We start from the raw sequence: 26,944 nt of genomic DNA, 5'->3' as shown, positions 1-26,944 counted from the left end.
AGCAGGCTCACAATTACTGTCTGTCAGATGCCTTCTAGAAGACTGTAATAGAATCACAGAATGCATCGGGTTGGAAGGGACCCTTGAAGGTCAGCCCCACTGCAGGAAGCAGAGACATCTTCAACTAGATCGGGTTGCTCAGAGTCCCATCAAGCCTGACCTTGAATGTCACCAGGGATGGGGCCCCCACCACATCTCTGAGAAGCCTTTTCCAGTATTTCACTACCCTCTGTTCTCCTCTAAAGGGAATCTCCTATGACTATGACTCTTACTCTGCGTGCAGGTGGCAGTACTAACATGGGAGGTAGTTCTTTCTGTATTAGTGACTCCTCTGGTGCAGAGGAATTGACACCCACATCATTCACTGACCAGGTCCTCCATCTCTAGAGTCTCACACCTACTGTGTAGTGGTACTAGAGGAGGCATGGTGGGCAAGGAGAGGGTTCGCTTGCGTCTCCTAATGGGGACCTTTTTCCACTCACTGCTTATCCTCGGGGCCCTACCTACCTTCTGGTGTGTGGAGGATACAGGATCCCTTTGATCCTGGGCTTTTTGTGGTGGCTGTTTCTGTCCCTGCCCCTGTTCCTGTCTTAGAGAGGTCAGATCATGTTTCCACCAGTCTAACCCTTTCTTCAGCTCCCTTATGCTCCCCTTAGCCTGTCTACTTCCTCTTTTAGCTCCAGCATCAGGCTGAGACACTTGCTCACACTTCACACAGCCATTTTCCCTGCTTCCATCTGTTTCCAGCAAGAGGTAGTGAGGGTCTCTGCAGCCAGAGACCTGGGTGGCTGCATGTTTTTGGGGAAGCTCATTCTGAGCTGATGCCTCCCTTGTGGCAGGTGCAAAGGATGTGCCCTTCCTCACGTGGACACCATGGCTAAGCTTCCTCACAGCTGCTGAACTTACTGATCTACCTTTTGAGCCAACCGCCGCACCCTCCCTTCCTGCTGCACCATGGCCCATTTGCTAGGCTGCCCCTGGGGGGTTTCCAGTAGCCCACGATTGCTCCTGGCAATGCCCACTGGGTGCCACATCAGCCTTGCTGGTGAGAGCTGCTGGGTCCCAGTAGGACTGCGTGCTTGGACACTGCCTGCCTGGTACTGGAAAGTCTCTGTCCGCCTCCATCTAGCACCCGGTGCTCACCGGTACCTGCTGAAAGCACATCGACTTCTGTCCTCAACCAGACCTACACCACCAGCTCCTGTATCAGCGATGCAGGAGTGCGTCCAGAGGAGAGCAACAAAGCTGGTGAAGGGTCTAGAGAACAAGTCTTATGAGGAATGGCTGAGGGAACTGGGAGAAGAGGAAGCTGAGGGGAGACCTCACTGCTCTCTGCAACTTCCTGAAAGGAGTTTGCAGTGAGGTGGGGGTTGGTCTCTTCTCTCTAGTATCAAGTGATAGGAGGAGAGGAAATGGCCTGAAATTGTGCCAGGGGAGGTTTAGGTGGCATATTAGGAGCAAATTCTTTGTGGAAAGAGTGGTCAGGCATTGGAACAGGCTGCCCAGGGAGGTGGTGGAGTCACCACCCCTGTAAGTATTCAAGAAACGTGTGGACATAGCGTTCAGGGACACGGTGGTGTTAGGCTGATGGTTGGACTCTATGACCTCAGAGATCTTTTCCAACTGAAACAATTCTATGATTCTATGCTGCTCCACACAGACAAGTTTTAGTAACCCAGGCAAGCAGGGGTAAACTAAAAGTTACAAGAATTACTAATTTACTTTTTTTTTTTTTTAAAACACCACAAAAAAGCCTTCATGTACCATCAGAATGGAAATTATGCTACTCTACATAGGTCAATAAAACTCTGCAATACAGTGGTACACAATTACTTCAACACCGTGGGTACTACTAAAAAAAAAAAAAATCAATTGAATGTTACAATATTTTTATTTATTCCCTGATTTCAATATAGAGTTAGAATTGAATATACAGTGAGTAATTTAAGCCTTTAAAATACTGCTAAAGCTTTGCTGTAATTTTTTTTTCTCCAAAAGAGACATAAAGAGACTAGGACAGGGAGTGTTCAGTTTGAGAGAAATCTGAAGTATCTCACAGGCAACATTGACACAGCCCCCCAGTGCAGCTGACAGCACTGCACAGCGCAGATCATTAAACTGTCACACAGAATCATGGAATTGTCAGGGGTGGAAGAGACCTTAAAGATCATCCAGTTCCAACCCTCCTGACACGGGCAAGGACATCTCACACTAGGTCAGGTTGCTCAGAGCCTCATCCAGCCTGGCCTCATAAACTTACAGGGATGAGGCTTCCACCACCTCCCTGGCCAACCTGTTCAGTGTCTCACCACCCTCATTATCATTAATACCCAGTAGTGCCTACAACTGTGACTGAAAATATGACAGGAGAAAGTGGCCAAACAGAACTCTAGCTTTGGTACTTTTTGATCATTCCCAGCATCATAACCCTTTCTAGGCAACCATGAATTAATTGGATGTTTTACGCTGGCTCCCAAAGTTTAGCAATCCTGAAAAATCTGCTTTTTCAACTCACTCATGCTCAGGTCACCAACATTCCCACAAAGAATTTCATTTTTCAGACACAGCCAGACAGCTTGCCCTCGGCACTATTATTCCTGGCTTTGGTTCTGAAATACACCCTAGAGTAGACTGGACAACATCCTCTACTTTCAGTCTTCTCCTCTTGGCACTTTCAATTATACAACTGCAGCTCAATATTTTTCCAGAGAGTCAATACTTCTTTATGTTTATTTTCATATTAAACCACAAGAGATTGTATTGTATTGATTTTTGTCATGCAGGGATGACTAATAAATTTTACTGGTTGGATATTCTTGCTCCGAGCTCTGTAGTGGGGCAGACAATTCTCCTGTGTGAGATGTAGCCTTGTGTATGTTCTGTGTTACAGAGACAGATGGTATAAGACCCTGCCAGACTTCTTCTTTTTTAATGCATTTACATTACAGCAATCAAGAACATATCCCAAGAGCCTTACAGAGAGACCTCATTGTGAATACAAGGCTTTTAGAAACTGCTGCCCAAGTCTGAGAAATTTGTCTTCTTCCTTTCTTCTGAGGACAACCCATTTTTAATGAAGAAACAATACTATTTTCACTATATCGACTCCGAAAGCTCATTAGCAGCAACATGATCAATTAATATTTACAAAGAACCTTAGACAAAAAGGTGTCTCTTGCACATTGTAACAATGCTAACCATAAGGCTGCTTGGGGTTATTTTTTATTTTGTTTTGTTTTGGTTTTTTTTTACAGCAAATTCACAAATTAACCAACCTGACATATTAAAGAGGGGGATATTTACAACAGAACACTGCAGTTATACTTAATGGCTTTCTCTGTTTCACTAGCAATTACCCTCTGTTGGACTGACCCTGACTTATCACTTCACCCTGAATATCAAGCAGAGTGGTTGATACCACCATCCTGGCTCTGCTCAGATACTGTTGGACTGTGCCCTGGCCATCAAGGTCCCCACTGTGCTGCAGCCACCCTCAGCTCTTGGCTTGTCAACCCCCTTGTGGAACAGCCCTCAACTTGCTGCTCCCTGACAGCTGCATAGAATCCTCCAGTGGAAAATTCAGGGTGGGACTCACCTTGGATGTTCTGAAATGATTCAAATGGGGCCTATGAAGACAAGGAATAATGCTTCAATTTAACCTTTACACACTAAAAAGCATGAATGTCATGGATCACAGGACGTTCGGGGTTGGAAGGGAACTCTGGAGATCACTGAGTCCAACCCCCCTACCAGAGCAGGACCCTAAAATCTAGCACAGGTCTCACAGGAATGCATCCATATGGGTCTTGAAAGTCTCCAGAGAAGGAGACTCTACAACCCCTCTGGGGAGCCTGTTCCAGCACTCTGTGACCCTCACAGTGAAGGTATACACCTCAGTATAAAATACCTATCAGCTTTGAGTCTTCCAGGGCAGCTAAAAAAACTATGAGCCACAAAATGTAACAACTGTTGGCACAACTGTTTTTCAGATTTTCTTCCTTGCAGACTGTATCAGTCTTACCTGAACGAGGCCTTCATCAGTTGACAGCAGTATCTCAATCCCATTTAGATAAATCACTCATTTGCTTAACGTAGCAATACAAAACCAAACAGCTAAATATTCTTACTGCACTACAAAATCTACAACTTGTGTTTCCCTGTTTGTTCCCTCAGTGGTTCCAAGGAGATGACAGCTCTGCAATATCCTGTTGAAAAGCTGCCATGTGAAACTCAAGAGAAGCTTCCTATAATTCTCCAGATTAGGCAGTGAATAACCTTCATCCCAGCAGTTTCACATCTGCAGTTGTGTCACTAATATTGTCTAAGTGTGCAAGGGGAAAAGGTGACAGGCAGCAAGTTGGGACCAGACAGGTTTTGCTACTATTTATGTTATTAGCTCAAAATTAACCCAGGTATTTTCACGAAAAACAGAGTTAGAGCTCAGTCATCATACCCTAAATCAAGGGAAACCAAAGGATTGTACTTGAAAAGTCTACTTAATCTTGCAGCATATCCCTGACCAACACAGTAAGAACAAGTTGTTCTTCACCAAATCCTCTGAAGACACTGAGACTGTCAATAGCAGCTAATGATTAATGAAGCACAAGTCTTAAAGTCCTTCAAAGCAAGGCAATCATTAAAAAAAGATAAAGAAACATCAAAAACTCTAATAATCCCCTCTGCCTTTCACTGAGCAGGAAAAAAAGTGAGACACAACATTGCAGCCTAAGACATTCCCCAAGCCTACAGTCAGAAGCAGCTAAGGAATGGCTGGATCTCAGCAACAAGTCACATTGTCTAGGAATTGTTCTTCTCAGAGGCATTCCTCTTTTGCAGGTAGCTATTACTCATCTGAGACTGTTTTACTGATAAAACAACTTGAGTATTTTGATTCCACACAAATTCACCAGATAATTGAGCAGAGCCTTGAAAATCAGATTATCAAACAATCAAAGCAATTATTCCATCAAGTAGTTTGCGAATGATGAGATGAAGGACGTACTCCTCTCTAAATGCCTCTTTTTATCCACTTTTACATTACTAATGCACAATCAATGAAACCTGGAATTTGATGTCTGCCTGCAGGTTAACCTTGTCTCATGCTGAATTTATCAGAAAATCTATAAAGCTAAAGGTATTTTCCCAGAGAACTATTTGGAAACTTGCAGATTTCAGTAGCTGCTCAGGACAGACCTAAAATAATCCCAAGTCTCATCATCAACCAAAACACAGGAGGGAGGAAGGGGAAGGAGGAGAGACAGAGTGAAACTGTATTTCTGCAGAAGTGCTTGCACCATGTCAAGAAAAATTTCTTGCACAAATCTAGCAGCCAAACCAACAATCATCACAAATTAGTTCCAATGTTGTGCTCTTGAAAGGCTCTTGCACATCCAGATTCTGCTTTAAGACAAGAAATCCATTTTCCTACTCAAAATAAACTGGGAATTGCATATTGTGCTGGAAGCAAATCTGCCTGGGGGTTTGCTGTGTCTTGGATGCTCTAGCCCTGGTAAGCAACTATGACTTCAGAGGGTCCACATGGAATAAATATTCTTCCCCATAATCAAAGGCACACTGAACTACATGATATGGTTAGCAGCAATGTTTTTCACACTTTACTTATGGGAGAAAGTTCTTCTCATTTGTAGACTGATGTGCTGAGCAAAGTCCTAACTTTTCTTTTAAAAACAGCAGCAGTCAAAAGTTTCGTGCTGCAGAAAGAAAGGCCAGATGAAGCACTTAAAGATCTACCTCTTAAAGAACTTCTGAGGCAAGATGGGGAAGTACCAGGTGAGTGCTTTGAACACCATATAATTGGAAATGGGACCTGGAAATGTGCCTGTGAAAATATTGCTTCCTCTGTTTGTACTTCCTGGCTGTTATAGGTGACAAGAATATGAATATTAAAATTATCTATACCGTAATTATTTTTATTTGTACTGAATAAAGGTGAAGACTACAATCACATGCTTGGGTAACAAGGTTTACACACTGGTGTGTATTCTATAAATTGCTACTTTAGTTTTCTTTTAGTATTTATGGAAAGACAGATTATTAAGGCTAGTAAAATCCCAGGAGAGAAAGTGAAAATTAAGGTCTGTCATTAGTTTAGGATTTCTATTTCAGAAAGTATTTTCTAAATGCTTTTCTATATACTTCTAATTCTGTCACAAGTATAATTTTAATACACACCATGGCCATTTGCTGTTTACAAGCACCTCAATGTGCTTTTAGACTGCTCATGCATTCTTGGTGTTTGTTGTAAGGTTATATTCCAAGTTACTCCTACTATGTTTTTGCATTGTATAAAAGCAGAACTACAGTGCATACTCCTGATTATTTAAAAAAATCATATCCAAATTTGCTAGTTTATAACCAGAAATACCCTTCCTTTCTAGGCAAAAACAAATCTTGATATATCATCACAGACTATGCCTGCTAATGGTCATGGAGTGTGGGAGTTCCTAGAGGCTGAAAGAACCTGAATTAAGAATTGCTATCCAGACAAACCTGAACTTCCTAAAATAATAAAATAGCATTTGCAGGCTGTTTTGTACCATCGTGTTCACTGCTTCTCAAATACATGTAATCTGTGATTTTAAATTGCTCCTTGGTCCCAAAAGCTTCTCAACATTAATCTTAACAATTACTGCACTTGCCAAATGAATTGGGACTTTGGTCTCTGCAGGATCAAGGCTTTGGCATCAGCATTACAGGTTTCAGAACAAACTCATTGTAACTATCACCTTAGATGCTTTTAGTTACAGATACTTAACAGCTATAGCGCTACTTAAAATTGAAAACTGGAAGCATCCAAATGCCCAGAATTTTGCACTCAATGTCACTACCTAGATCTTATATAATAATTATGTAGTCACTAATGCCAATAAATACAGAAATTTAATGGTTGAACCAGCAGAGCTTCAGCCTGGCCAGCTCTGATGCAACAAGCTTTTGATTGCTGCTGCCAAAGCAGCTCCTAAGCTCTAGGAGCTCCCTAGTTACATGGTAACTGGCTTACAAGCCATGCAAGCCAAGTACCTCAAAGTTATTGCTTCCTCACCCTTTTCCCTTTCAAAGTAATCTTAGGAGGTTAACATAAATTTTACATTTAATGAAATGCTACAGCTGCACAATTACAACCCCAAATCAGAGCAGTCAGCCAGCCAGGATGCCAGCCCAAACGCTGCCCCAAGTGCTCTGCACAAGTCTGCTGCCTTATCAGTCTCTTCCTAGTTTAATTTCTCCAAGTCTTCCTTAGGAAGTAGAACTTTGTGTTCTGATATGACTTCTAAAAATAAATTAATAATTACATAAACATACAGAAAATGTCCCATTATACTGGAGACCATCAAGGAGGAATAATAATTAAAAAAATCCCCAAACCCTCCTCAGTCATGTCTTATCATAGAATCATAAAATGGGTTGGGTTGGAAAGAACCTTTAAAGTTCAATCCCTCCCAGTGATCAGGGACATCTTCAACTAGATCAGGTCACTCAGAGCTCCATCCAAGGTGACCTAGAATGTTTCCAGGGATGGGGCATTCACCACTCCTCTCTGGGCAACCTGGGCCAGCGTCTCACCACCCTTACTGTAAAACATTTCTTCCTTCTCTCTAGCCTAAATCTCCTAAATCTTAGTTTAAAACCATCACCCCTTGTCCTGACACAACAGGCCCTGCTAAAAGGTCTCCATCTTTCTTACAGTAAGCCTTCATGTACTGAAAGGCCATAATAAGGGCTCCCTGAAGCCTTCCCCTCTCCAGGCTGAACAATCTCAACGCTCTCAGCCTGTCTTCAGAGGAGAGGTGCTCCAACCCTCTCATCATTTTGTGGCCTCCACTGAAACCACCCCAACAGGTTCACATCCTTCTTGTGCAGAGGACTCCAGAGCTGGTCACAGCACTGCAGGTGGGATCTCACCAGAGCAGTGTAGAAGGGTAGAAATCACCTCCCTTGATGTGCTGGTTACAAAGTCAGCGCAAAATTACATTTCTGTCAGTGATCCTGGGGAGAATCTCTTCTAGAACATAAGGATGCTTTCCTAAAATTAACAGCTTCACCTCCAACTCATCCCCTCATCATTATCTGTGCCAGAATTTAATGTCAAAGATTTCTTCCACTTATTGCTTAGCAAGAGCACCAGATATATGGACCACTTAAGAAGAAAATACAGATCCCTCCATGGCAGTCACCCAAAAGAGTATGGAGAGAAAATGAAAGGATAGTGAGATCAGTCAGCAGTAGTTACATGAACAGTGCATGCCTCTCTGTTCATCATTAAAGAGTTGAACTACCCCTACATGACAAGCAATATTAGAAAAGTCTAAAAAGAAAGAAAATATTACAAAACTAGTGTCTGATTTAATAGCAAGCATATACATAGTATGTTGGGTGGTTGTGGGCAGTATGGATGGATCAAATTAGAACTTGCTTCACTCAGATACAAAACAATCATCTTCTCTCAGATGCAAAATACTTCCAATAAAACCCAGACACAATAGCTTTGAGTATTAAATTATCTGAAACAGTTAAAAATCTTTTTAAAATGAGCTGGCAGCAGATGCTTTGAATTCTATGTATTTTCAAAAACATTCATACACTGTTTCAAAAAACCCTGAGCAATACTTTCTGCCCTATGAGTTGCATGCAATTTTCACAGGCATGCAAAGCAAAGAGCTGCCTCTTAACTCCTCCAGCTGATAACAGCCTCAAGTTCACTCAAACAGAAGGATATGCTGTCAAACAAGGATGTTTCTGATAAGCAGAAGGTATCACCTTCAGAAATAAAAAAAATTAATATATAATTCTTAATGATATTACTGATGACTTGCCTCCACAACACTACACTTCAAGAAAACCAGGCAGCATTTTCTCCTAATGGTTATATAACTCAGTCTTTACGATCAATACTTAAGGCACCTGAAGAACTCTGCATTCCCTGCATTCCAAGCAATAGCCTCTAATCCCAGCCTCTGAGATCCATGATACTGATGTGTAACTGCACTAATATTGTGCACACTCATCTCCCTGGTGGGAACAGCAGATGGGGTATGGGCAGATAGCCTGGTAACTGACTTGAAGGTTGAAGTTTATGTAGACTTGGCTGCTGTTTCAGATATAGATGTTCTGCATCCATTCAGTTGTGCAAGATGATAAAAACCAGAGCAGCAGCAGAGGAAACCAACTCAATTATTATCTCAATTAAGATTATTCAAAAATTAGGTCCAGCCCTTTTGTGCTTTAGACTGTGAAAGACAGAAATACAGATTTATCTACAGACCTCCATATATCAAACGCAAATACCCAAATGATTACATTCTGCTAAATAAACTAGAAGTCAACAGCTTTGGCACTCCCAGAGAAATCTTGCCTCCACACATAGGTCCATATCTCCACAAATGAATCTATAAATGCAAGCATACATTTTACCTTCTCTTTGGCAATTCCCCATGGATTTACTAATATTTTAAGCCAAAAATCACTGCTAGTAATAAAAATGCCTCAGTAGTAGCTGCTTCTCTTAATACCATGCACAGATCTGCTCGGTGATGCCCAGTGACAGGACAAGGGGCAGTGGGTGGAAGGTGAGGCATAGGAAGTTCCATGGAAACATGAGGAAAAGTTATTTCACTGTGAGGGTGACAGAAGACTGGAACAGGCTGCCCAGGGGGTTGTGGAGTCTCCCTCTCTGGAGATATTCAAAACCTGCCTGGATGCATTCCTGTGTGATCTGGTACAGGTGATCCTGCTTTGGCAGGGGGGTTGGACTGGATGATCTTTTGAGATCCCTCCAGCCCCTAACATTGTGTGATTCTGTGAGTTTTAAGCCATATGGAAAGAGGTTTCAGTAAGATTGACAGAGAGCTCCATAACCAGAGTGTACAGTGAAAGCTCCAGAAAACCTGGCTTAGGTACCTGGATTCAAGTGGCAATTAAGGATTCCCTTATGAAGAAAGGATTTCATAAACCTTGGGTTTGGGTTGAGAAAGACAAGTAGACGATTGTTCCTCTGCTCTCTTTTGAAAGAGGAAAATGACAAAGTGTTGGGAAGAAGGAAGTTGTGTCAACTGTGCATTGCTCAAACTTGCTGTACTAACAGAGATGGTAAGAGTGAGTTTTTCCTTGTAACAGGATGAGAATCAGAAAGGAAAGTTTTTCTGCAGGAATCAGCACTCTGGTAGTAGTTCAAAGCCATGAACTACTAAGAAAAGATGAAGGAGGAGGGGGGGAAAAAAAAAAAAAAAAAAAAAGAGAATCTTATCCTGAAAGTTCTCACTCCAGTATTAAAGAGTCCACTTGCTTCTGTTTCTGATTAATAACAAATAAAAAGTATATTCCTGACAGAGACTGCTGCAACTGATAACCAAGTAAGGCCTTAATTAAAATTCCAAAAATAATAAGAAAGTCATTAACAATCTAGCAAAGTAAGAAAGCTGAAGCTGGGTAAATTACAATCATGCAGACCTAAAAAAATCCAGGCACCCTTAAACAGTTGATACTTCCTTGCCACTGGCACAATCTCACTCTGCTGCAGCTTCTTCAGTCCTCCAAAATTTGCATGTGACACATTTCAGTTAGATACTCAGTTGTCAGCAGCCACTTAATTACATCAGAAGACATGTGCAGGTATATAAAATATATGGCACATTGTAAGACTGGAGGACATTAGATAGTTTGTGCTTCTGAAAGAGAGATGCATTTTTTGCCCCCTTTTTCTTTTTAAACCTTCCTAATAAATCAGATTGCCAATACATTCCTTTGGGCATTTAGTGCCAGAACCACAAAATGCAAGATCAGCAAATTATTAAAATACTGATGTAGTAACTCAGAGCTGAGCAACTAATGAGCTGTAAAGTTCACTTCTGAAAGCAGGACACTCATACATTAAACACATCCCCAGTATTTTTGCTGTTCATTATAAATATTAATTTAGAGTTGGAAGGTGAAGTATGCAAAATAAAATTCAACTCTGATGGATTCTGGTAGCACTGCTTTTCAGGATCAAGTTTCTTTGCAATAAAACAGTCACTAAGGACACAACTTTGCCAAGTTTGGCATTAAAATGCATTTTTAGCATCATGGTGAATCCCAAATTAGGTCAATGACAGATGACTTAACAGTAGATAGATGATTCTCCATTTACCAAACATACTGAACTCCTACTAACCTTGCAAAACTAATCCAAAATTAGCATAAATTAAGGCTATTTTAAATAAAGGTAAAAATATTGGAAGCCATCAATCATTCCCATACCTAACACTGATAATGAAATCCCTTCAAATAAAACAAATGCCAAATCTTTACTACAGTGCACAGCATGATGTGCTCCATCCATCACAACGTGCTCTTACCTTCTGATAAACAAGGACACAGTAGTTTGTAGAAATGCTGAAGAGCAGAGGAAACCAAGTGTATTAGCTAGGCTTTCTAGCTAGTATTAGCTAGGCTGCTTCTGCCCACAAACTTGCCATTTCCTTGTTGTGTCCAAAGCAGGAAACATATTGAAGGTTGTTGTGAAGTGGAGGTTGACCAAAGGCTGAAACAAGGTATTACTAAAGTGACAGGTTTGCTGTTTCCCAAGCTAACATGAGTAAGCATTTCTTTCATAGAATCATAGAATCAACCAGGTTGGAATGATGGAATCATAGAATCAACCAGGTTGGATGATCTCCAGTCTAGTCCTGGAGATCACCCAGTCCAACCTACCACCCAGCCCTATCCAATCAACTAGACCATGGCACTAAGTGCCCCATCCAGTCTTTTCGTGAACATCTCCAGGGATGGCAACTCCACCACCTCCCTGAGCAGCCCATTCCAATGGGCAATCACTCTCTCTCTCTGAAGAACTTCCTCCTAATATCCAGCCTGTACCTGCCCTGGCACAACTTGAGACTGTGTCAAGTACATTAGAAGCCAAAACACATTCCTGTGCTCTTCCCAAGAGCGTCATTTCTCATGAAAGTTATACTGGCAAACCTGTGAGACTTGGTATTTGCCTTGAAGTACAGAATTGTGGAGAAGGGAACAGCTAACTAACTAAAACATACTATCATGCATTTCCTATCATGCATTAGAAGTGTATTTACCTGAAGAGTTAAGCCAATAATTCTGTTATGTACTAGATGTGAATTTCAGAAAGTTTACCTAACACACAGACATATGGCAATACAGGAGTGTAAATAAGAAACAAATCGTCACATTAAAGCACAAATTGTCACATTGACCTTGCAAACTTGACCACAGACAGGGAAGAAGCTGAATAAAAAAACAAAACAAAACGAAAAAAGTGAGTGGTGTAGAGAATGGAAAACATAGATAAAACACATAGGAAAAAAATTACAGATTCACAGATTGCATTGGATTGCAAGAGACCCTCAAAGGTCATCCTGTCCAAGACTCATGCAGTGAGCAGGGACATCTCCAACTAGATCAGGCTGCCCAGGGCCACACCAAGTCTGATCTTGAATATCTCCAGGGATGGGGCCTCAAGCACAGAATCACAGAATTGTCAGGGTTGGAAGGCACTCCAACAATCACCTAGTTCCAACCCCCCTGCCAGGGGGCAGGGACACCTCACACTACATCAGGTTGCTCACAGCCACATTCAGCCTGGCCTTAAAAACCTCGAGGGATGAGGCTTCCACCACCTCCCTGGGCAACCTCTTCCAGTGTCTCATCACCCTTATGGTGAAGAACTTCTTCCTAACATCTAATCTAAATCTCCCCTCCTCTAGCTTGGATCCATTCCCCCTAGTCCTATCACTACCCAACACCCTAAAAAGTCCCTCACCAGCATTCTTGTAGGCTCCAGCACACCCCTGGGCAACATGTAAAGAACTTCCTCCTGATGTCCAACCTAAATCTACCCTGCTCCAGTTGAAAACTATTGCCCCTTGTCCTATAGCTACAAGTCCTTCTAAACAGTCCTTCCCCAGCCTTCCTGTAGGTCCCCTTTAGATATTGAAACACTGTTATAAAGCCTCCCCAAAACCTTCTCTTCCCCAGTCTGAACAGCCCAAGCTCTCTCAGCCTGTCTTCATAGCAGAGGTGCTCCAGCCTTCTGATCGTCTTTATGGCCCTCCTCTGGACCCACTCCAGCAGGTCCATTAATCATAAACTATTAACTGTAAGGAAAAATACTTGAGCTAGGCAGACTTCAAGCTGAAGAAACCTACGTGCCTTTCTCCAGGCTAGGATATGTTCTCAGTTTATGCTCTTTGAAGCAGGACTCTATTTTGGCCTAGTAATTCCATTCCTATGGTCTCACAGTTGTTCAAAAACGGTTGACAGGCGCCTGAACATGAGCCAGCAGTGTGCCCAGGTGGCCAAGAGAGCCAATGGCATCCTGGCCTGCATCAGGCATAGTTTGGCCAGCAGGAGCAGGGAGGTCATTGTACCCCTGTACACAGCACTGGTTAGGCCACACCTTGAGTACTGTGTCCAGTTCTGGGCCCCTCAGTTTAGGAAAGATGTTGAATTGCTGGAGCATGGCCAGAGAAGGGCAACGAGGCTGGTGAGAGGCCTTGAGCACAAGCCCTATGAGGAGAGGCTGAGGGATCTGGGACTGTTTAGCCTGGAGAAGAGAAGGCTCAGGGGAGACCTCATTGCTGTCTACAACTACCTGAAGGGAGGTTGTAGCCAGGAGGGGGTTGGGCTCTTCTCCCAGGCAACCAGCACCAGAACAAGAGGACACAGTCTCAAGCTGTACCAGGGGAGGTTTAGGCTGGAGGTGAGGAGAAAGTTCTTCACAGAGAGAGTGGTTGGCCATTGGAATGTGCTGCCCAGGGAGGTGGTGGAGTCACCATCCCTGGAGGTGTTCAAGAGGGGATTGGACGTGGCACTTGGTGCCATGGTTTAGATAGTCATGAGCTGTAGGGTGACAGGTTGGACTCGATGATCCTTGAGGTCTCTTCCAACCTTCTTGATTCTATTCTATTCTATTCTAAAACAAACACAAATACAAAATGCCAATCTCACTCCCTCCTGTAAACCCAAGAAAGTCTGAATTTGTACTGGGAATTATAAATGCTTGATTCAGAAAGGTGACATTAGTAGACTGAAGCACACAGGACATGTTAATAATGGATTGAAGAAGATCAGATCCCTCCTGTATCTCATTACCACATAGAATGAAGAAGTTGATCTCCCTCTGATCTAACTGTAAAAGTCAAATTGGACTGTTCCTCCACATAGAGTCAGGACCAATAAGGAACTCTGAAAGGATCCACTCAGACCCATTTTTCTAAATAGAGGAGATCAGTCTGCAGAGGTGCTCAGATAGCCCTTTTCTATTCAGCTGGATAGCTGCCTGTCTGGTTTTCCAGAGTTAGATGCAATTAGTCTATCCTGTTGACAGACTATAACCCCAACACCCAAGAGTAAACACCAATTAATTCAAATAAATAAAGAAAATTATACCAATGCTCATTAACAAGGAATATTTTTAAAGAGAACATTTCTATTTCCTGTTCAAAACTCATTTTTTACCTTGAAATTTTTTCTGACAACTAGAAAACATTATTTCACGTCTTTTTTTAAATTTTTTTTCCTCTTTGGTTTTTTTAACCAAACTTTTCTTTAGATATTTTGTGTGTGCTAATATCTATTTCTGTTTTTCAAACTCTTTTGGAGTGGGAATGATCTTAAATCCTGGAATCTCCACAAAAAAAATCTATGTATTTTGCTCTTTAAAATTCAAGGTCTTTCAATGCTCAATTAGTCACAGAATTACAGAACCTTGGGGTTTGGAATGTACCTCTAGACATCGAGTCCAACCACTGTGCCAAAGTAGGATCACCTAGGACATGCCACACAGGAATACATCCAGACAGGTTTTGAAAGTCTCCAGAGAAGACAACTCCACAACCCCTCTATGCAGCCTGTTCCAGTCCTCTGTCACCCTTAAAGAAATTCCTCCTCATGTTCAGACAGAATTTTCTATGTTCAAGTTTGTGCCCAGGTATTCTGCCACCAGGGCAGAGTAAAGCATGAGGAGAAACTCCATAGACCTGCTGGACACACTTTTCTTGATGTACCCCAGGATGTCACTTGTGTTCCTGCCCACAAGGACACATTGCTGTCCCATGGAGAACTTGCTGTCCACCAGGACTCCAAGGCCTTTCTCCATGGAGGGGCTTTCCTGCAGGATGACCCCTAGTTTATACAAGTGCCTGGAGTTATTCCTCCCCAGATGCAGGACTCTACACTTGTCCTTATTGAACTTCATGAGATTCACCTTTGCCCACCTCTCAGCCTGTCCAGATCTCGCTGGATGGCAACACAGCCTTATGGTGTACCAGCCACCCCTCCCAGTTTCATATCACCAGTGAACTTGCTGAAGGTAGACTCTATCCCCTCCTCCAGGTCACTGATGAAGATATTGAACAAAACAGGACCTAGTGCTTATTCCTGGGGAACAGTACTGGCCACCAGCCCCCAGTTGGACTCTGTGCCACTGATCACAACCCTCTAAACTTTGTTGCTAAGCTGGTTTCCAATCCACCTCCCAATCCAATCATCTAACCCACTTTTCAAGTTATGGGAGACAGTATCAAAAGCCTTTCTGAAGTCAAGGTAGATGACATCCTTTCATTTTGGTAAATCCATGCTGGCTACTCCTGATAACCTTCTATTCTTTCATGTGGCTAGGGATGGCCTCCTAAATGAGCTGCTCCATCATCTTTCCAGAGATGGAGGTGAGGCTGACTGGTCTGCCTCTTGCCCTACCTACCAGGTCTTCCTTCTTGCCCTTTTTGAACACTGGAGTGACATTGGCTTTCCTCCAGTCCTCAGGCACCTCTCCCGTTCTCCACGATCTTTCAAAAATGCTGCAGTGTGCTACAGCAACATCAATGAAGACCAAGAAAAAATTTGCACACTACTGCAACTTTCTTGAAAATGCCATTTTTAATATGTTACTTAGGATTATCTGGCCCAGGTTTCTTTCTTTGTGCTAACTCTAAAATCAGGATCAATTCCATTACTTGAATGGTATCTTTCATAGAATCACAGAATCAATAAGGTTGGAAAAGACCTCAAGGATCATCGAAGTCCAACCTGTCATCCAAGACCTCATGACCACTAAACCATGTCACCAAGTGCCACGTCCAATCCCCTCTTCATATAGTTCTGCAAGTATCCACGGGAATGAGTAGAAAGGAAGCAAAATGTTAATAATTAGAAGTTAGATGTGGAAACCAAGAACTGTAATTCTAAAAGCACTCCTGCCAATGAACTAAAGCTCTGTCAGGCACAGCTCCTCATATCCTGAATACCCAGGGTGGTCAGAAAGGTCAATTTTCCATTCTGCAGCAACCCTATTACAAAAGGGTATTCATGGAATAACACTTCTTTTATAAAGGAGGAGTTGTCAGGATGACATGATCTGACTGCAAGTACCTTGCAATGAACAGAGCACCAGCCTCCAGGAACCACCACCACTTAGCAGTGAAGGGAATGAATGGCTGGAGGGAACAAATGGAGTCACATTTTCACTGAAACATTTACCTAGCAGTCTTAGAGCTTTCAAAAACTGAAGGGCTTGCCAATCTTACTAGAAGCATACTGCTGATAGGAATCATAGATTAGTTTGGGTTGGAAGGCACCTTTAAAGGTCATCTAGTCCAACCTCTTTGCAGTGAGCAGGGGCACATCCAACTAGAGCAGGTTGCTCAGCCTCCCCTGTCCAACCTGACTTGCAATGATTCCAGGGATGGGGTTTCCACCACCTCTCTGGGCAGCCTGTGTCAGTGTTTCACCACCCTCTCAGTCAAACATTTCTTCCTTATATCTTGTCTTAATCTACATTCTATTAGTTTCAAACCATTACTCCTTGTTCTATTTCAACAGGCCTAATTAAAGACTGTTACCATCTTTCTTACAAGCCACCTTTAAGTACTGAAAGGCCACAATAAGGTCTCCCTGGAGATTTCCCCAGGCTGAACAGCCTCAACTCTCCTAGCCTGTTTTCACAGGAGTGGTGTTCCAGCCCTCTGGTCATTTTTATGGCCCTCCTCCAGAGTGGCTCAAATAGATCCATGTCCTTCCTGTGCTGAGGACTCCAGAGCTGGACACAGTACTCCAGGCCTCAACAGAGTGGAGCACAGGAGCAGAATCACCTCGCTCGATCTGCTGGCCATGCCTCTTTTGATGCAGCCCAATGTATGATTTGCCTTCTGGGTTGTGAGTGCACATTACCAGCTTGTGTCCTCCAATACCCCCAAGTCCTCCTTCACTGTTCTCTCAATCCCTTCATCCCCCAGCCTGGAACCTAGGGGTTCTCTTGGCCCATGTGCACTTGGCGTTGTTGAACCTCATGACAGTCTAACTGGCCCACTTCTCAAGCTTCTGTAGCTCCCTCCAGAAGGCATCCTGTCCCTCAGGTGTCAGCCACACCACTCAGCTTGGTTTCATCTGCAAACATGTTAAGGGTGCATTTGACTCCACTATGTCATGGATGAAGTTATTAAATAGAATTGGTCCTAGTATGGACCCCTGAGGGACATCACTTGTCACTGATCACCAGCTGGACATTGAGCCACTGACCACTATCCTCTGGATGTGGCCATCCAACTAATTCCTCATCCACCAAACAGTCCACCCATCAAATTCCTATTTCTCCAATTTAAAGAGAAGGCTGTTATGAGTGACAATGTCAAAAGTCTTACAAAGACCAGATAGGTCTCCCCTTATCCACTGATGTAGTCACTTCACTACAGAATGCCACTTAGGCTGGTCAGTCAGACTTGCCTTTGGTGAGGCCATGCTGGCTGTCTCAAATCCCCTCCTTTTTTTGAGTAATCACCTTTCAAATAATTTCTTTTCAGGTCTCTACCTACAGTCTGTCCTGCAAAAGAAGTTTTACCCAAACTTACCTCTGGGTACTTCAGTTTTAAAGTCCTATGCATTTCTCGAAAGCGACTGTAGCGCCTGAACACTGTCCACGTCTCATCCAGCACTGTTATCTGTGTCACACAACAGGAAAAGAACAAACAGAAGTAAAACCACACAGGGTGCCAGCTTATCAGACTGAAAGAGGCAACTCTTTGTTCCCTTAAATCTGTAAGTTGTTACTGGTTTCCGTAATTTTTCTTTTATGACAACAAAAGAACTGTCTTTAATGAGGAGCATGGGCTGCAAAGCAAGAAAACTGAATGTATTTATTCCTTATTCTGGAGAGGTTTGACAAAGCTGTAAATAGATTAAAATATCCCCAATTCCCTATCACTCCTTGGTGCAGCAATGGTGCAGCTCTCAGCATAACAACCAGTGGGTGTTTCACTAATGAGTAACACCCAGCACAAGTGTTGTGTAGCCTCTCTGTATATTCATAGAAGTGTATATGGTCATACACACATATATTCTTGTATACACAGAATCATAGAATTGTTTGAATTGGAAAGGACCTTAAATACCATCTAGTTCCAGCACCCCTGCCACTGGCAGGGACACCTTCCACTAGACCAGCTTGCTCAAGGCCTTTTCCAACCTGGCCTTTAATACCTCCAGGAAGGGGGCACCCACAACCTTCCTGGGCAACTTGTTCCAGTTCACTGTCAAGAATTTCTTCCTAATATCCAGTATAGATCTACCCTTTTCCAACTTAAAACCATTCCCCCTTGTGCTATTACTACAAGCCCTTGTAAAAAGTCCCTCCTCAGCTTTCTCGCAGGCCCCCTTCAGGAGACAGATACATATAGAAATACACAATTAATAAATATACATTTCTTGCACACATAGAATTCATTACCACATAGAATGGGATTCCAATTCAAAGGCTAAAAAAATATTATGTCAGTTCTCAATCGAAGACACTCCTTTAAAGGACTCTCAGTCTCTGTCATCAAGATAGTACCACAGAATTGTTTCAGCTGGAAAATACCTCTAAGGTCGTTGAATCCAATCATCAGCCTAACACCACCATGGCCATTAAATCACTTCCTGAAGTGCCTATGTTGATGAACATCCCATTTATAGGGGAAGATTCATTCAAGCCAAGAGAATTACTCCGAAGAATAAAGCACAGTAACAGGAGCAAAGAGGGAGAGGAAAGCCAACCTTACCATCAGTTCTTCACAGAATCCTCACTGGAAGCAAGGAGCCAACAAAAATTTCAGGGAAAGAAATTTTTTCACTGTCTGAAATCAGGTGAAATAAATTTCTAAGCAGATCATAAAAATGCCATAACTGGAGCCTTTGATTTTACAAGAAGTCTTTTCCTGTAGCTCCAAGGCTACAAGAAGTCTTTTTCTGTGATCCAAGGCTACCAAGAAGCAATGTCGCAGGGAGAGGTGAATATTATTCTACATCAACATCATCTACATCAGCTGGAGAAAGCCAGCTGAAAGACTGTTGCTTTTTTAGTCTAACAAGACTAATATGTGGTATGACCTCCACCTAACTGTGATTTTATCACAAAGATCAAAAGCATTTTCACAAAACACATTTCAAAGATATAGATGACTTCATCTTAAAGTGACTCCTAAACTTAACAAGTAGATCCCTCACTACTGAGTGTATCAGGAAGTAAAGAAAGTTGCCAAGATAACCAAGCAGGAGACAAATAAACCAAAGCAGTAAAGCCAGCAACCAGAACCAGCACCATTGCTGGTAACTGCTACCTCACACTTATAACAAACTCATCTCTTGTCCACCCTTCCCTGCCTGCTGCTTCTGCTGCTGCATACAGAAGGAAGCTGTGGGAAGTGTTTTAGAAACCCAAATATAAATATAGGGATATGTTCATGTTTCACTGATCTCCATTAACCATTTTGCTGTGAATAATTACTTTAAAAGTAAAGGGGTTTGTGATTTCCATCTTCAAGTAGATATTAGAGTGCAATATATAATCATAAAATAAAGATGCTACTCATTCCTGCTTTCTTTTTTGCTTTAATTCTGTATTTTAATGTTTCTGACTCATGAAATTTTGCTGTGATTATTTCATTTGCACGGATCATTATTCAAAAGCAGCTTCTTATTTTTCACCCCTAGGGTTTTCACAGCAGCATGTCTTTAGGGGAGCAACCTAACACAAGGCATCAGGACTCTTCCAGCTACATAGCTTCAGAAAGAGCACAGATACCAGCTCCCCAGTGATGCTGCTGGCTGTGCATCTGACACCTGTCTAGGTGATAGAGTGGTACCAAGGTGGTACAAAGTTTAAAAAACAAGTTGTCAGGGAATGACGAGAAGGAAAACAGCAAATCCATCTATCTGTACTGCCTAAGAACTGAAGAATTTTCTCTAGAGCATTCCCTGGTGGCTTCGCTTACCCTGACTTGGTCCCTGTCATCCTCTTTGTTTACTTTTCTAACTCTTGTAACAAGACCAGCAGGTAAAGTGGTACAAATTTGTATTGTTGTTACTGCTGATATTGTTGGAAAAATAATTTCAAAGATTAACAAAATCTTAAGTGGTCCCCAAAGCTCAGCAAGAATGTTATTTGGACCAACAGGATCAAATTCCATTCATATAAAGAGGAGAATTTCGGAGCAGCTGGCATGGCAATAGCATTTCCAGATTTGGGCCTTTTACTTTCACAGCTGATCCAACCATTCTGGGCTGGGATTCTTTTCCCTCATTAAAAAAAAAAAAAGCTATATGACAGACTGTACATATGGGATGGGGACATATCACAGTATCACAGTACATTAGAGGTTGGAAGGGACCTCCAGAGATCATCGAGTCCAACCCCCCCTGCCAAAGCAGGGTCACCTAGGGTAGTCCTCACAGGAATGCATCCAGATAGGTTGTGAACATGTCCAGAGAAGGAGACTCCACAACTTCTGTGGGCAGCCTGTTCCAATGCTCTGTCACCCTCACTGTAAAGAACTTTCTCCTCATGTTGAGGTAAACCTTCTATCTTCAAGCTTGTACCTGTTGTTCCTTGACTTATTATTGCACACCACCAAAAAGAGATTGGCCTCCTCCACTTGACACCCACCTCTCAGATATTTATAGACATCGATGAGATCTCCTCTCAGTTTTCTCAAGACTAAACAGCCCCAGGTATCTCTGTCTCTCTTCATAGGGGAAGTGCTCAAGTTCCCCAATCATCCTCGTGCAGAGCTTTTGTACAGGAACAAGCAAATTTGAAAAGCTCTTAGTTTTTAGTTGGAATTTACTAATATAGCAATTAGAAATATTTTCTTAATAAAAAAATATGGCTGACAGGTTAGTAAACTGTTCTTATCTAGGCACTTATGTGACCCTAGACTTGCCTGAAAATTGTGGGTTGCTTTGAGGGTTTTTTGTTTGATTTGGTTTTTTTCTTCACTCAAGTGCACCATTTCCTATGTAAAACCTACAAATCTGAAAGAAGTTACTACAATCCTGTCTCCTCATCTTTTCTTCTCATGATGACTGAAAATAACCTAACAGACTTTTTCAATTGATCCTACTGTGAAGCATGTCACAGAGTTTGTTCCCCTTCTGGCCCATATAAATAGGTGTAAAACCAACAAGGGTGGGAGGGTGGTGGTGGGGAAATAAAAAGAATTATTCCATCTGATTCTGAAGCAATTAGAAATAATAGAATAGAAGTTAGAATAGTAGAAAATGCCTACCATATTTGTCTGGGCTGCTTAAACTGTCTACAGTCATCATTTCTCTAATCAGAACTTGTTGAAATGATTCCTCACACTGTCTACGAATACAGCATCTGAAAGTTGCCTAAAAATTTATTGTAACTTTTTTTTTAATTATTATTTGTTACTGAGGGTATTTATCTGATAGAGATGATGGAAGATTGGGCTTTTGTTCTCTAATATAGGTAGATGCAGGGCATGCATCATTTTCTTTAAGAACTAATTCAGTGAGCACTGCTTCAGCTTCACTGAGTTCAGAAAGAAACTTAGATGAGAAGCGTAAACATTTCGAGCAGACCACCACATCATCTGGATGAACAGAAGTGTGACAGGACCTAGAAAAAAGCACTGCTTTGGGGGTACATTTGCCTGGATCTTTTCCTATAGAGAACTCATCAGAGATGAATGAAAAGCTTTGAAACACAAGAAAAAGGCAGTTTTGAACGTCTATCAAACAGGATGAATAAAATGAGAGAACTTGTAACAGTGAGGGAAGGCTGAATGAAAAGGCTTATCTACATCTTTTCCTCTTGTCAGAGGATCCCCTGCAGGGCTGTGCTGGATTCTAGGCTTTGCTTCCATCATCTGTTCTCAGGAGACCTTGTGTGCCTTTACAGGAGCTGGAGTTCTCCTTTCCCTGCTCCCCTTCCTGTTCCTGCTGCTATCCATGTTGATTCTGTCTGCAACAGATGCCAATGATCTTATCCACACAAAAGCTCTTCCCACCCACTGTTTATAGCACATCCCTGTCTGAATGTTCTGCATATGACAACATGAAAGGAAGGGGAATATACAAGATTTTTCTGGGATTCTAATTCAGCTTTAACACAAACATGTTTATAGCTGATGAAGTTACCACTGTTTCATCGTGTCTTTGAAGATAACATATACAACTGTTGCTTAAATGGAAGGTTCTTTTGGAGACACATCTATTCACACTGAGTACTTCATAGCAGGCCAGCACAAACAGCTCTGTGTTAGCTCTTGCTGGAAGAGGAAAAGGTGCCCTCTTAACTCTAATATGGGTTTGTTCCTATTTTGAATTCTAACCAATAGGTTCTTGTGGGACTCAACATCTTAAAGAAGGATCTGTAGCCAGTAGAAGCATGTGACTGGACAGAACATCTTGCTGGCCCGTTCCCAAATGTTATATATGCCTAGGTGGACAAGACGATGAACTTGCAGTAAAAGAAAATCTTTTTGGATGTTATGTTAGAGTTGAAAAGACTTATGAACTGATTGTGTTGCTGCCAATAAAAGTGGAAATGACTTTCTTTCTTTTGGCATATAAAGGACATAATCTTTACCATTGCATGTAACAAAAAAAAAAAAAACAAACAGAAAATTGTATACTTGTTTATATAGAGAAATTTGTTATGTTTTTTTCTCTATACAGTAAAACCTCAAAGTAGGTTGTAGTGAGGTGGGTGTTGGTCTCTTCTCACAGGTCACAACTGATAGGATGAGAGGACTGGTCCCAAATTGCTCCAGGGGACATTTAGATTGGGTATTAGAGAAAACTCTTTCACTGAAAGGGTTCTCAAAGACTGGAACAGGCTCTCTAGGGAGGTGGTTGAATCCCCATCCCTGGAGGTGTTTAAAAGAGGCAGAGATGTGGTGCTGAGGGACATGGTTTAGCACCAGACTTAGGAGAGTTAGAGAATGGTTGGACTCGAGGACCTTAAAGGTCTTTTCTGATCAAAACAATTCTGATTTGAATATGCCAGAATTTAAGTGCAAACACAATGACCAGAAACATCTGCCTAAGAAAACACATCTGAGATACCTAGGATTCAAAGGTTTCCAATTCAACTCAATCACCCCTTGTCCCATTTTCAGAATTCAAAGTGTGGTTACATGCAAATAGGTCAGCTACCCATTTTCCCAAGAGTAAGAGGAACCTTTGTGAAGCAAGCTTATTTGGGAGCTGGCAAAGCAAATGAGATTTACACCACCTCAGCAATTCCCTAAGACTGACAAATATTCTGAAATTGGAAATTATTTCAGCAACTGATATTGTATCCTGACCCATCAGGAAGAGAGGAAATAAACAAGTACCTGTTCTCTCTTCCATGCCCTGTCTTCCTGCTTTCCTGACTTTTGAGACCAAAAAAAGTTTTTTAAGGGGAAAAAAAAAAAAAAGGCCTATTCCATGTATCCTGATTTTCCCCAGAATAACTGTAGCAACATTTGAAGATTAATACATTTCAAAGTAGAGCTGGGAGCTCTACAGGGAAAAGACTTAAAATAGAACTAAGTTTGTAGAAGGTCTGTGGATTGTAGCTTGGAGCCAAGTCCTGACCACAGCAAAAGCAGCACACTGTGAGCTACAGAGACCTGGAGGCAAAGGAAAAAGCATAAACAGTTGATCGACTTGTGTAGAGGAAGGACTGTGCCAAATATCTCACAGACAGCCAAACTAAAGTGCATAGGAGCTTCCAGAGAAATATTTAGTGCTCCAAGGAAGCTGACAGCAATGGGACACAATTAGCAAAGCAATAGCCTATTCCCTATCCTTTATGTCACCCATTTCTTTGTTTTGAACTTTATCAAAGCAGCTATTTAAGCAGCAGCCTCTTTTAGAGACAGCTGAGAAATGGCACAGGAGAGAGAAAAAGATGCTACTGGCAAGCGTGACAGAACAGCCACAGCATATACACATCTCTTAGCCACAGCATCTGCTCATTCCATGCCAGTCCTGAGGTTCTGCTTCCCACAAACAAAATACAGGCACCAGAATTGCTGGTGCCTGGTTTCATATGCATTTGTGTCTCTCCTTGATACATCCCCCTATTCCTACCTGGTTAATGAAAGCCACCCTTTTCAAACATTTTCTTCTATTACATTTCCTTCCAGGTACGTCCATGTCTTTAACTGTCCTTTCATCTTAAGTTGCTTACATGGGCCTTAGGGATGAAGGGAGAATACATCTACTAACTTATTAAAAAGAGAAAAAAAAAACCTTTTTATTGTATTTAGGTTCACTAACCATTACTCAAGTTTAGTAAATCCTGTGTGCTGAGAGTTGGTGGCCAGAACAGTCCTTGTAGAAAGTTTCTAAGTGCTTACTCTTAGCATCCCTGAGGCTCTGGGCTTTCACTGGCCCCAGCAAATTCAAAGTTCAAAAGGCAAAACAAAGTATTTCATCCACAAATGATGCAGCATGATTTGAGATGAAAATTTAATTAGCTCAGAGCTAAGGTTGCTCACATTAATAGGAGCCTTTATAAAAGGGAGTGTGAGCATAGTTCAAAAGCATTTCTGCATGCCGTGAGGGCAGGTCCCCACTCCAACTTACACCAGCTAACAAAGCATCTGGCAGTGCATTCAGTGAAGAAGGCTGCCAATTCTGTCTCTGATGCCATGTGTATCACTTATTCTACATGTCCACAAGCACTGAGAGCACATTTCCAATTAGGCATCACATTGTGCTTTGAAAAAATGCTGGCTTAGTACCAGAGGAAACACAAGGAATATGCAATTTTTCCAGCATTTCTACACAGAAGATCAACTGAGGAAGCCACTAGAATGGAGGGGAAGCAGGGAAAAGTTTGGAGAAGCAAGACCTTGGAAATGCAGGGTGGGAAAAATCAGAACAACAAAGAGGGTCTGAAAGGACACAAAATATTTAATTATGCTTTCACTATTATAGACTTTTCAAGTCTAATAATTTTCTATACGTGATGTGCCTCAAAAAAGGGCTTTCCTATAACCAATATGCATTTAATCCTCCTTTCCTATAACACTTTCATCTTAATTGTTTGACACTGGTTCTGGAACTGCTCACCCCAAGAGTCTGACCACCAGTCCCTTTTACACAATACACTTTGAAAATACCTGTCTTTATAGTGTCCTGTACTGTGTATGCCTCTTCACAACCCCTTATTTAACAGTACTGAGACCACTTAGACAACTCAAAGACAGCCAAAAATTGCAGTTAGTGGAACAAAAACTACTTTTCATTAGGGTTAGTAAGGTGAAAATCTGCAAATTCTCAAGAGGACCTCCAGCTGCCATTTCCACCTTCACTGTTATGCTGTCACAGTGAACACTGATGGCTGGACAGAGCAAAACAGAAACTATCTGGTTTTAAACAAAAGCGTTTGGTTTAGAGTGGATTTAAGGAAAAAATAATCTTTAGTGAAAGAGTGGTGAGATGTTGGAATAGACTGCTCAGGGACCATCCCTGGAACTGTTGAAGCATGTAGATGTGGCACTTCAGGATATAGTTTAGTGGTCATGGCAGTTAGGTTATAGTTGGACTTGATGACCTTAAAAGCCTGTCCCAAGCTTAATGACTCTATGATTGTTATTGTTACCATGATGCTACTGTTGTACAAATGCAAGCAACATGTGTATAGAGACTTCAAACATGAAGAACTGCAAAGCACTTACCTTTATTTCAAACTCATAGTGTTCATCCTTTCCCTGCCCACACAGGACATAGCGTGGAATACTAATTTTAATGGGGTCCTTTAAGTCGTCTGGATTTGCTCCCAGTGAACGACAGACCATCCGCTTTCATGTGCATACCAAATAGGGAGAACAAAGGAAAACCAAAATCACTACATAAGGAAAGAAAGAAAATATCTTCACTAAAAATGAGAAAATGTTCTTGGCCAGAAAAGTAGGGAAAGAAAGTATAGAAAAGGCAGAAATTATGTAAAAAATGAAGGAATTGCTTGAAAATAAAGTGGCTCTCCTTTTATATTCAAACCCCAGCATTTGGTTAGGCACAAAATATTTGAGGTGTAGTGTTTCAAAAACAGTGCTCTTTGAGAAGCGTTTTCAGCTTAGATCTCAAAAACGAGGGAAAGCAGAAAACTTCTTATTAACTTAATTTTATATCCCCAAATAATGAATCAAGCCTTCACAGTCAGCCATATTTTTTGTATGTCTTCATCTTTATGAAACAAACCTGTTTACAAGATCGGGAAAAACTGCAGTGGCTCAAGCTAATTCAGAAAGCTCTTAGATGTTAAAACTCCAAACTATTTTTATTATTAAATAAGGTTAAATTAAACTGGCTATCAGAACAGTTCGCTAGTATTTTCTTTAAATAATACCAACTGGATAACCTTGCATGGTATGGACAAAATGCTTTGAAAAGGTATTTGTAATGACAGCACATTCCTCTAACAGCCAGATGGAACTTGTAGCTCTGAAGTTATGTCCAAAATCACGTATTTTTGCAACTGAAAATATTAATGCTTTGCAGAAACTGTGTCCAAAAATAGCACAAGCATTTACAGTGAATAAGTACAGCCACTGCCTTTTTAAGGAAGCCCTTCACTTTCTCAATTGAATGCATTTGATCTGAAAAGCTTAATGAACTTGTGCTCAGAAAAATAACA

The 26,944-nt window shown here is 41.7% G+C and overlaps 1 protein-coding gene across 1 annotated transcript in view; it reads right to left on the bottom strand.

The window, feature by feature from the left end:
• Positions 1-26,944, bottom strand: part of KIF16B (kinesin family member 16B) — a 164,911-nt gene that overhangs the window by 36,983 nt on the left and 100,984 nt on the right. Inside the window, exons 24-25 of the mRNA XM_054383745.1 lie at positions 25,986-26,108; positions 17,877-17,966 (exon numbers count right to left, since the gene is read on the bottom strand). Of these exons, the coding sequence (XP_054239720.1) occupies positions 17,877-17,966; positions 25,986-26,108 (213 nt within the window). The remainder of the gene's footprint in view (positions 1-17,876; positions 17,967-25,985; positions 26,109-26,944) is intronic.

Source organism: Indicator indicator, chromosome 9 (genome assembly GCF_027791375.1).
Source record: "Indicator indicator isolate 239-I01 chromosome 9, UM_Iind_1.1, whole genome shotgun sequence".
In the NCBI taxonomy this organism is placed as follows: Eukaryota; Metazoa; Chordata; class Aves; order Piciformes; family Indicatoridae; genus Indicator; species Indicator indicator.
The sequence above is the reverse complement of the archived record's forward strand: the minus strand, read 5'-3'. Positions and strand labels throughout refer to the sequence as shown.